The sequence below is a fragment of the Sitophilus oryzae genome, unplaced genomic scaffold (assembly GCF_002938485.1).
Source record: "Sitophilus oryzae breed Bouriz unplaced genomic scaffold, Soryzae_2.0 scaffold_637_pilon_pilon, whole genome shotgun sequence".
NCBI classification, from domain to species: domain Eukaryota; kingdom Metazoa; phylum Arthropoda; class Insecta; order Coleoptera; family Curculionidae; genus Sitophilus; species Sitophilus oryzae.
In genome coordinates this window covers 2287347-2299114 of record NW_022147237.1, presented here as the reverse complement: position 1 = coordinate 2299114, position 11768 = coordinate 2287347, and the positions used below count along the sequence as shown (strand labels likewise).

Genomic DNA, 11768 nt, shown 5'->3' with positions numbered 1-11768 from the left:
TTTCACAATAAAGTCAATACACAGTAATTATGCTTTACTTTTTCAAAACACACTCTTGTTTTTTTATTATCAGAGAGTTATTAATATTAGAAAATTTAGTTACATGAATATAATAGGAGTAAATATTATGTTTCAAGTTTCAAATAATTAGAATATGATATGAGTCATAATAGCTTAAATATGATTGCTAATAAAATACCTAGTTTATACACATTTAGATATATCTCTTTAAATATAAATTAGTATTGCCACCATGCGATTAATGGAAACACAATATGGTAGTGAAAAAAAAACGGCGTCAGCGAGGGCTATGAAATAAAGATCGCTGTCAATTTACATATGTGTAAAATTTTATGGAGAATGTCACCGACCGTTATTTTCAAGCCATTCTGGACGCCGTTTTTTTCGACCATACGGTATTTCTAGGTATGGAATTATGTCTCTAATATGTAGTTAGGTAATTTTTTCCATTTGCCTATTGTTAATTATAACGTCGTCAAACTATAAAATTTGCTATATTTTTTACTTAAATTTTTTTAGTAATATCAGAACATGTTTTGAATAGTTTAATTAGTAATAAAGCTACTAACATGTTCAGTTATTTTTTTTTCTATAAAGCTTTTTTGATAAAAAAATGAGTATACCTAGCAGGTATACTCATTTTTTTGAGACGTTAAATTGCCTGAGATTGCTTTAGACGTTAAATTGCCTGAGAAATTACGATCGATGCCATTTACCATCCACTTTTACACAATAAAATGCCATCGATCGTAATTTCAAAAGCAGAAAACTTGCCGCGGTTTTTTCCAATGCAATAGGCGGTGGGGAGAAAATTACAGATTCCTGTATTATATTAACGACTAACGACATTATTAATCGCATGTACACAAAGCATGTACACTATTAGAAATCGATCTAATTTCTAATAGTATCGAGCTTTTAAAATTCGAGAAAGTGATCGGAGGTTGTGTTTAAAATGTTGTGAAATGTTCGTTAGTGCATATTTCTGTGTCGGTAATCGGTATCGGTATAGGCAAATCGCGATGGAGTATACAAATCCGGAGAAGGTGGATATGCTAAGAGCATAGGTACTTTCTGACAGGGGAAAGCGCTGTAGAAGCTCGGAGACTTTATTCCGAAGAGTACCCGAATAGACAAATCCCTAATGCTCGAACCTTTGTAAGTATGGTTCAGCATTTGAGGGATTCGGGAAAAGCAACGAAGAATTGCTGCAAAACGTTAAAAATTCCATGCTCAGAAGAAGGAGAGCATGTATTGGAAATGGAGGTCGTCATTTTGAACATTATTATAATAGCATGCAGTCAAGAAGCGAAGGGTATACCGGGTGGTGCATCATCGTTGGAAATATAGGATATCCCATGCAAATTTTGAACTGTCGAGATATTGGATCCCCTTGTGCAAATTTGTAATGTATCTTTAAAAACCATTTACGATTTAGCTCTAAAATTAATAGGGGAGCCAATATTTCCACAGTTGAAAATTTGCATAGTGTTGTTAAGAATTGTAGTGAAGTGATGTTATTAAGTGTAGTGTTATGTGCAGTTTTAAGAGTGGTAAAATGGAAAAAAAGAAAGCTCTGCAGTTGTATCTCTCTGCTATAGGGATATCTTTTTTTATTGTTTGGTAAGTTTTTTTTCTTTTAGTTTATTTTGTGTAATGTGAAAAGTAGGGCTACTGGCGATCACCCACTTAAAAAAAGTAACGCACCTCTGCAGAACCTCTTGGATGGTGTGGGATTTTGCAAGTACTTTTTAAGTCTTTCTAGTCGATGTGGCAACAGCGGGCGGCGAACAAGCTGAGATCCGCGAGATCTCTCCCCCGCGCCGGGGGATCCGCGAGATTCCCCGGCGGCTCTCAAAATGTCGCAATTTTTTTTTTAAACTTTCAAAGTTAAATAACTCGGTTATTTTCAATCTATTTTAAAAATGGTAAAGAGAAAATATGTTTCTTTTGGCCAGATCTACCACCCCTTAAAATATCTGCACTCATTTCTGGGACACCCTGTATAAACAAGGGTAATAATTATTAGTAATCAAATTTTATGTTTTATATTATTTATTTATTTACAAGATATATCTATTTATACTGTGATACGCAAAATATGTTTGTAGTTTGTTCAAATGAACAAATGGTAAGAGTCTATTCATATGAGAAATTGAATCGCTTGATTCGATTCCCTAAAAAGAACCGTAATGCTCATTACTAGTATCCAATATTACGATAGTGCCATACATCTCTAATTCAAATTGAAGATTATGAAATGACAGAACATCTGATATTGACAGATGGGAAAAATGAGGAAATGAGGTTATAAATTTTAGGACGGTTGTGTTGTGTTTGTGTTTTATATTGTGATAATTTCGTCTGTTTTTAAAAACAAAGAATTATATAAATGAAGTAGAAATGAAAATAAAGAGACGTTTCAGGTAAATCAGATTACAAATACATTATACGAATATAAATAAAATAAAAATATGTAATTAACGCATATCATTTCAGCTATGATCCGCAGAATAGTAAACAGTGTCGTTGAAGGATGTTTACAGACTCCTTCGGAGAGTTATATTTACCCACATCCATTTACAAAGAGCGATACATTAAGTTTTAGTTGGCTAACTAATGTCTCTCCATGTTTTCCTGTCAATGCAAAAAATATCCAAATTATATCAGAGCCAAAGCAATTTTATGACACCATTTTACACTATTGTTCCACAGCGAGCCAAAGAATTACTTTAGTGAGTTTATATATTGGTATAGGAGAATTAGAAAAGAACTTAATAAACGCTTTAAAAGAAAATAAGTATTTTGGAAACAATAACCTGAAGATAAATATTTTACTAGACTATACAAGGGGAAGTCGAGATAGAGAAAATTCTAGGACAGTATTACAGCCTCTTTTGCAACAAAATGAATCTAATTGCACCGTTTCCTTATATCACACCCCATTTTTAAGAGGTCTTTTAAAAAAATATTTACCCAATAGGTTCAATGAAATTGTTGGTTTACAACACATGAAGCTTTACGTGTTTGATGACACTTTAGTTATAAGTGGTGCTAATTTGTCTAATGATTATTTTACAAATCGACAAGATAGATATTTTATTATTAAAGATAAAAAACTAACAGATTTTTACTGTGGCTTGGTACGTAAAGTGGAAAGTTTTAGTTTAAGAATGGACAAGCACAACAAAATAAATCTTTCAAATAACTGGCAATATTCGCCATATGATGGAAATAAACGTAAATTTATTGAAAAAGCTGGAGACTTAATTGAACAACATTTAGATGATGCCATAAAAGATCAAAACATGATTCAGACGCAGGGTTGTGGTAAGTATTTAAACTACTATTGATTTTGTGGGATTGATATGCATATAAAAATATGTTTTGGTCATAGATACATGGGTATTTCCAACAATTCAAATGGGCCAATTGGGTATAGAACATGACTCTTTAATCACAGAGAGAATTCTTGCTGAGGCTCCCAAAAATGCTAAATTAAAAATTGCTACTGGCTATTTTAATTTGACTAGCCAATACATGAGCACTTTAATTTACGAAACTCGGGCCAATTGCGAGATTTTAATGGCGCATCCTAATGCTAATGGATTTTTAAATGCCAAAGGCATTGCTGGCGGAATACCTTTTGCATATTCCTTAATAGCTAGAATGTTTAAAAAACAGTTTGAAAATAAGAATCAGGGATTTAGGATTAAATTGCTTGAATATCTAAGGGATGGCTGGACTTATCATGCAAAAGGTTTATGGTAAGAAAACAATACATTAGAGAATTGTATAGTTTTTGATCATAATAATTGTTTGTAGGTATTACCCTCCTCATTCTGAATATCCTTGTATGACTATAGTAGGATCTCCTAATTTTGGTGCAAGATCAGTAGTAAGAGACTTAGAAACACAGCTTGTAATAGTTACTGAAAATTCTGAGTTAAGAAAGCAACTTCATGAAGAATGCCACAACTTATATAAGCTGGGACAAGATGCACAAACCCAAAGAGACGTTCCTTCTTGGATATATGTCTTTGTTAAACTTTTTAGAACTTATTTTTGACTAGCTTCAAAGTTTCAGTATATTTTTTGTTAGTTTATTGTTTTTTACATAAATAAATGTTGATTTTTGTTTACAATAGATACTCTTTTTTCGATGTGACTATAATTTCCTTTCTTCTTTCTTTTATCTATAACCGAATTTTAGTCTTATAGACATAGATAAAAGAGTAATAAGAAAATATTTAGTTATTGATTTTATATGGAGAATATAATCATATAATGCCCGATTATACCATTTAACAATAGGCAACTCTTAATACAGCCATCCATAGAGAAAAATACGCTTTTGTTTACATCTGCCTGTTAAGTGTTTACCAATATGTGTTTACGTATTTTATTTATCCTTGTCTCTGTCCTTGTTTTGTGTTTACCTCCCTGGTTTACCTAAAGCTGTCAAAATTTTGAAATCCAGTCTAATTTCATTTTCATTTGACTTGATTTCAGTTTTAATTACCTATTACCCTTTATTACCTTAATAGAGAAGACAGATAAGGTGCACATAAATAAGTAATATAGTAAAAATTAAAGGTAAGTCTGATTACCAGTTAAAATTAAAGGTTAATTTGTAAAGTTTATGCGTCACTATTTAAAATCATTTTGATAATGACTGTTGAGAATGTTTAGTTTGATATCGAATTTGTTACCAAATAAAGTTGTTCAAGGACTCACAGCGGCATATTTTAAGGGTAAATATGGGTATGTATATATCTGACTATTATTGTAAATCTTAATTTTTAGTTGCAACACTAAAATCATTGGGATTTAGAAACAATCACAGTTCACAAATTAACGTATCTTTACCCAACATGAAAGTCACTGTATTGCCTGCCCTTAGTGATAATTACATGTACTTGGTAGGTACATACATCATCTGTGTTTTTATTATTACAGTAGACTTTCTTTAGATCACTGACGAAACAACTAAACAGGCTGCAATAGTAGATCCAGTTGCACCTAACACAGTTTTGGAAGCAGTAGAGAATGAAAAAGTAAACTTAACAAAAGTGTTGACAACCCACCATCACTGGGATCATGCAGGTGGGAATGAGGAATTATTAAAAAAATCTAAACATCCTTTAGAAGTTTTTGGGGGCGACCATAGAATAGGAGCTTTAACAAATAAAATTGGTGATGGAGATAAATTCAAAATTGGAGAAATTGATGTTGAATGTCTGTTTACCCCTTGTCACACTACGGGCCACATTTGTTACTATTTAACAGACTCTACGGGTCAATCAGCAGTTTTTACAGGTTATTTAAAAAAAAAAGAAAAATATACTTTAAATGTTTCTTTCTTTAAATTTGTAGGCGACACCTTATTCATAGGAGGATGTGGTAGATTCTTTGAAGGAACTGCTGATCAAATGTATACAGCTCTTATAGAAAAACTGGCAAAATTACCTGATGAAACCCTAGTTTTTTGTGGTCACGAATACACTGAACAAAATCTTAAATTTGCTAGGCATGTAGAAAAAGAAAACAGAGATATTGTAAAAGCAATTGAAGAAGCAGAACAAAAAAGGGCTAAAGGAATTCCAACAGTATGAAAGAAAAACAAATAAGTATTATCATATTAACAACTAACATTTAAAGGTTCCATCAACAATAGGAAATGAGAAGAAAATTAATCCATTTATGAGAGTTATGATGGGCACTGTTCAGAGACATGCAAGTTGTAGTGATGCTGTTTCCACAATGAAAAACATTCGAAAGGAAAAGGACTCTTTCAAGGCTTAATATATTTATGTATTGAATACACTAATAAATAAAATTTCTGTTATATATAACATTAATTTGTCCTAGAAAATTAAAAGTAACCTACTTTGACTTTTTGTAATCCTCCATTTCTGCATTGTACTTTTCTTTAGACCTTTCATACCGATCAACATATATCTAAAAGAAAGTGTCATGGGGAAATCTTTAATCTCCTAAACTCAAATTCTTACCTTTTTATCAGGAGTAGATAGAGAATTCCATTTAAGTGCTAGTTGTCTTGTGAGTTCCCTTTTTGATGGTTCTATTTCACCTGGTTTTAAATCTGCTATAATCTGATCCAAAAGCAGATGTCTTTGTTCTTGGCAAAATTGAAAAAATGGATTTGAGGGCCTTTTTGGGGCATTCGGATCTCTCTCTGACTTTGTATTCCTCCTTCTTGTTGTCTTCTTTGATGTTTTTGACCTATCGGACTTTGTCTTTTCAAGTCCTTTATCTTTGTATCCTTCATCTAGCTTTTCTTGTTTTATTTTTTCTTTTGGAATAATATTTGGTGTTGATTTAGAATCGAGCTCTTCATCTGAGAGTATATCTGGAGGAATAACACTCCAATCTTCACCGTGAATATTTAATAGTCGCTGTCTAAATTTTTAAATTTTTATTAATAATATTATATGGCTAAAGAGCTATTTTGTATTTCTCAAAGATTTCATTCAGTAACAATTGGTATTTGGTTATTCATTAAATTCACAATTTATGACTGCATATTTGGTAGAAAAATATCAATATACCTAGCAATTATATTACAGAATGGAATTTCTTGAGATATAGAATATCGGGTAATACCGAATATCACATTAATAATACCGTATGTTAAATAGCTAAATATTAAATGAGTTAAGGGGAAATAATTGATTTACCTGAAAAATTGTACTTCTTTATGCCTTCGTTTTGTTATCTTATTTACTTCTTGTATTCGAAAAACTAGAATTTCATTCGCTCTCTGCAGTTGGGAGCATTCTTCCAATAGTAGTTTATATTTATTATAATACACATCATTTTCATGGTTTTCCTCAAAAGCTATATCATTTTCAGATTCATCAGACATCATTTTTAGATTTCTTGGATTTGTATGTTTATTTTTCAAGTTTTAAGTAAGGTTAAGTTTACGTCAGAATGACAGTAACCACAGAACAAGATCTTTGAACTATGCTAGAGATGTCTTAAATACGGAAAGAAAAATATCGATCTCGATCTTTTCAAATGAAATAATGGGTTAAGCAGAGAATAGGTACATTAACATAGAAAGCATGAAATTTTTAAACATTAAGAAATAACATAGAAAGCATGAAAAAACTATTCTCGTTTTAGTGATTCAATATAAAATACCCCGTTATATACTATTTTTTTCTATATTATGGTATTTATAAAATATTAAAGGATCGATTGACTTTAAAATAATTCTCGATAACCATAAATTGGTTTTTAAACTGACAATCTAATTTCTGCAAATTTTTATTGTTCTATTTATTCTATTATGTTCAGAGGAGCTAAGCAGAAAATCTAGAGAAAAGGAGAAAACCACGAGAAAATTTAATAAAAAAAAAGGAAAACCAAAAAATTAAGAAAAACTCCTTAATATCCTACTGCGCTTGCGTGAGCCCAATGCCCATATTGCCTGTGCATATTGCCCATTCATTATCCATTTAATTTGTGCAGACTTTTTCGGTAGTGCTTTTCATCTTTGATTTTCTTGTTTGTTGTTCGTATTTGCTGTGTCAAATATAATTAGATAAAATCAGTGTTCTAATCTAACTAAATAATATTTAAAGTAAATAAAAAAGTGACAATAATTCAAACTGTATACCATTTATTTTCATCGTTCACTGCACTAAGAATCGATCCATCATCCGATCTTTCCAAAATGCTTGTTTTCTAGCAGCGTTTCAGCAATTTTTTAGGTGAGTTTTTTAGAAAATAGAACTAATTTTACTACTTCCTCGCTTATCTATCATCAGCCTCTTGGTTAGCTTCTGTACAATATCTTGGCCTTCTAGTTTTATTTTTGTTTTCATATTTTCTTTTTTGTGTTGTTTTGTTCTGTAGAAGTACCCGTTGAAGATCTAATTTTTCACAATGGACTCAAAGTTAACAAGTACAAAGCCAGTTTTGCCCGTCGGCAGGGTAAACACAATTATGAAAAGTTCCTCAGATGTTGAAATTGTGAGTAAAGAATCTTCAGTTATCATGTCGAAAGCTGCTGAACTGTTTATAAGATCTCTCACCCAAGAAGGGTATAGTGAAACAAACCAAGGCAGAAAACTAGATTACAAACATTTGTCCAACGTGGTTCATTCCGATGAGAAATATAATTTCTTAAGAGATATTCTGCCTAAGAAAATAACAGTTCTCGAGTTCAAAAAGATCATGGCCAAGAAAGAAGCTGCTGAAAGGGGCAGTGATGGAGAAGACAGTTCATCGGAGGAAGAATCAAGTAGCGAGGAAAGTAATAGTTCAAAAAGTTCGGATGATTCACAGAAACATTAAAATGACAATTTGACTAGTTTATTTTGTTTTAAATGAAAAGTTCGGTGTCATTCTTGTGAACATTGTTATGTTACCTAATTTATTACTAGAGATAAAATTGAAGAAGTAGGTACCTCAATACAATAATAGATATGTTTGATTTATATTAATTAATTCATTTTTAAGGGTACTTTTTTGTTAGCTTAAGTTTTTAACTTACAAGAGGTTGTAATAGTTACATTATTGTCTTTGATTTTTACTGATATTAAATCTTACAATAATTTATCTATTGAAATCAAGCCGTTTTAACAACTAAATTGTAAATAACCAATAAACCTTCAAAATATATTTCTTTTTCTTTTAAATAATAAAAATATGTCTTAGTAAAACAGCCTAATTTTGCATGAAAAATCAATTAGAAATTTTTAGCTTGTTTAATTTATCATATGTTATTTATTTTTCTTTTATTTTCTTATTTGTTATAGGAAACTAAGTGTGGATTTTTTATATTATCTTCTATTTCAGTTCACAATTTATTTATTAGAATATTCTTTATAATATTTATGTATAATATAATGGATGTCTTCAGAATATTTACCTCAAAATTTTTTTTCACTAAAGGCCAATATGCTTAATTTTGTAAGACACTGTATATACAGGGCTGTCTTTAAATTTTTATAAAGTATTTTGTTTTAGATGTAATATATAGGGTGACAAATTACAGATTTTTTTTAACTGGTACTGGTGATGATATCTATCTGATATCTATAATAAAATTTGGAATATTTTTATACTAAGTATTATAATTTTGATTGAAATTTATTAATAGCGACATGGGCATCATAAATAAGAACAATTAGCATTTTACAATTTTTGTTTCAATAATCACACCACAACTCTATACAGGGTCGCTGATATGTATGGGAAAGGTCGATTATTAAGTAAAATATACGAGGTACCGCAAAAAGTTAAATATAAATGTTATAGGGTTTTTAAATGTCTATTAGCGAGTAATAAATTTAAGTATACAGGGTCGGTCATAAAGTGACACATCACAAAATGTACCTCAAACCAACGGTTTCCGAATTATTGACTTTTGAAAATATGACTTAAACAATTTAATTCAATTAATTTCGATGTGTTCGGGTTCATTTAACGATGCATGATGTGGAAACTGTGATACATTAGTTTTCAAGTTAGCATTTATGTATAAAATGAGATTATATTAAATCTGGAAATTACAAAAAAAAATCTTAACATTTTATAATCAAAACTTTATAATTCGGAAAGGGTTGAATTTACGTACATTATGTGTATTACCATTATTGCTTAAATTTGAAGGAACAATTGAAATATGTTATAATATAGAGGGGGTTGCATTTAAATAAATAAATTTTGAAGTGCCACAACTTTATTACCGACCCTGTATACTTAAATTTACTACTAGCTATTAGACATTTAAAAACCCTATAACTTTTGTATTTAACTTTTTGCGATATCTTTTGTATTTTACATTATAATCGCCCGTTCCCATACATTTCAACGACCCTGTATATAAATATTTACCAATAATAAAAACCATACATTTTTTACAAGAAAAAAGTACGCTGTTAATACTAATATGATCGGAAAAAAAAACGGCGTCAGCGATGGCTATGAAAAGATCGCTATCATTTTTTTCATATTATATGTAAAATTATATGGGGAATGTCATCGATGTTTATTTCCAAACGAACTGGACGCCGTTTTTATTTTCGATCATACGGTACTATGTGATCGAAAAAAAAAACGGCTTCACAGATGGCTATGAAATAAAGATCGCTGTCACTTCATATGTAAAATTATCTGGGAAATGTCATCGATCGTCATTTCCAAGCCAAAGGGCTATCGCTTTTTCGATCATACCGAGAATCATACGGTACTTTGCAAAAACGGCGATGTTTTTTAAATATGCTATTTAATGCCATGTGTCTTTTTTTCTGTACAAAAAAAACTGACCAAAGAGGACTAGGCTAAATTTATAGACATAGGCTAAATTTACAGACATTTTTTAGATATTGTTTATAATAATTTTTAAATCAATAGTTTACAACTTCTGATAATTCTATTGCCAATTCTGCCAAACCAAACCAAACCAAACATATTTTCATCTCATCAATATCTATATCTCATCTCATCAATATCTGAAATATACAGGGTATCTCAGATTTTAATCGGGAAAATTTAATAGACGATAGAACTTGCAAAAATAAAACAAAAAGTTCATATCAACTTGTAAGATTTAAAGCTTCCTTTTCGAGATACAGGGTACCATTAGAATACCAATTATAATATTAATTACCAATTAGAATTTATTTTTTTTCGCAAAAAGTAAGCAAGATAGACAAAAAAGTCAGGAGACAAAAAAATAATATTTTTAATTACTAAATCCAAAAATAATATTAAACTTCTAAAAAAGCAGTGACGTGCCTATTTTTTTTCCTTTAAAATAATTTAACAGTGATGCCCCACCGCCGACCCTGGTCATTAAACTTAAATCTAATTACGTCAAATTAAGTCCCATAGTAAGTATTATAAACGGGTCAAGTTATATCCAAATCGATTAAATAGTTTTTCAAATATCTTAATTTTTTTTTCTTTTAATAAGTAACTTAACACCCTGTATCTCGAAAAGGAAGCTTTAAATTTTACAAGTTGATATGAACTTTTTGTTTTATTTTTGCAAGTTCTATCGTCTATTTAATTTTCCCTATTAAAATCTGAGACATCCTGTATACTATTTTTAGCCGACCATACCAATAGGTATGGTAGGCTATTAAGATCGGCAAAATGAGTTATTTGGTCATAAATAACCTAAATACAAAATATTTTCATGGTGTCTGTCTGTCTGTCTGTCCGTCTGTAACACGATAACTCAAAAACCACTAAACCGATTTTAACCAAATTTGCCACAAAAATACTGTGGCACCCGAGAATCTGGCCATTAGTTTTGGGGGTTGGTAAGGGGGTATGGGAGGGGGTTAAAATTTTTAATAAATCGTAACTCCAAAATTACAGTAGCTAGCGAAACGCGGTTTTCAATTTAAGATTAGGAATAATATTTGCAACAAAATTTGTAATAACATCAAAATCAGTCCAAGTCGCAGTTTTTGAGATTAAAAAAATTGGAAAAATTCCTTTACTTTGAAACTAAAAGAACTGCCTACCAACTTTTTATTAACATATTTTAGTATGGGCGGCTATACGTGCCTCCAGGCGCCAATTTTTTTAATTAATAGCTCTGTATTTGTATAAAAAAAAATAAGACATTAGGACATATATTTACAGAAACTTCATATCTCGAATCTTGAAATAATGTTAAGAAACACTCTGTATACACAATTAAAGTAGAAAAAATAAAAGGTTGAAAATAGAAAACTATTTCTATTTTAATTTTTCTT

General features: G+C 30.4%; 5 protein-coding genes across 5 annotated transcripts in view; 4 read left to right on the top strand and 1 right to left on the bottom strand.

The window, feature by feature from the left end:
* The first annotated feature begins 2287 nt into the window (after window positions 1-2287).
* On the top strand, window positions 2288-4182 carry LOC115887812 (CDP-diacylglycerol--glycerol-3-phosphate 3-phosphatidyltransferase, mitochondrial). Its single transcript, XM_030907321.1, has 4 exons — window positions 2288-2447; window positions 2521-3351; window positions 3419-3788; window positions 3847-4182. Exons 2-4 carry the CDS (start codon window positions 2523-2525, stop codon window positions 4088-4090), a joined length of 1443 nt encoding a protein of 480 aa, XP_030763181.1. The 5' UTR covers window positions 2288-2447; window positions 2521-2522; the 3' UTR covers window positions 4091-4182.
* Window positions 4183-4328: 146 nt separating this feature from the next.
* LOC115887758 (hydroxyacylglutathione hydrolase, mitochondrial) lies at window positions 4329-5912 on the top strand. Its single transcript, XM_030907253.1, has 5 exons — window positions 4329-4775; window positions 4828-4943; window positions 4995-5340; window positions 5398-5630; window positions 5683-5912. The coding sequence occupies exons 1-5, from the start codon at window positions 4706-4708 to the stop codon at window positions 5824-5826; spliced, it is 909 nt and encodes a 302-aa protein (XP_030763113.1). The 5' UTR covers window positions 4329-4705; the 3' UTR covers window positions 5827-5912.
* LOC115887759 (high mobility group protein B3-like) lies at window positions 5809-7005 on the bottom strand. Its single transcript, XM_030907254.1, has 3 exons — window positions 6723-7005; window positions 6036-6444; window positions 5809-5982 (listed from the first exon to the last, which is right to left on the bottom strand). The coding sequence occupies exons 1-3, from the start codon at window positions 6911-6913 to the stop codon at window positions 5908-5910; spliced, it is 675 nt and encodes a 224-aa protein (XP_030763114.1). The 5' UTR covers window positions 6914-7005; the 3' UTR covers window positions 5809-5907.
* A 368-nt stretch (window positions 7006-7373) lies between these two features.
* LOC115887756 overlaps window positions 7374-11768 on the top strand; it is a 32712-nt gene continuing 28317 nt past the window's right edge. Inside the window, exon 1 of the mRNA XM_030907244.1 lies at window positions 7374-7763. The gene's annotated coding sequence lies outside the window, so the exon portion shown is untranslated. The remainder of the gene's footprint in view (window positions 7764-11768) is intronic.
* On the top strand, window positions 7939-8349 carry LOC115887783 (nuclear transcription factor Y subunit C-6). The gene has a single exon (XM_030907280.1). It carries the CDS (start codon window positions 7939-7941, stop codon window positions 8347-8349), a length of 411 nt encoding a protein of 136 aa, XP_030763140.1.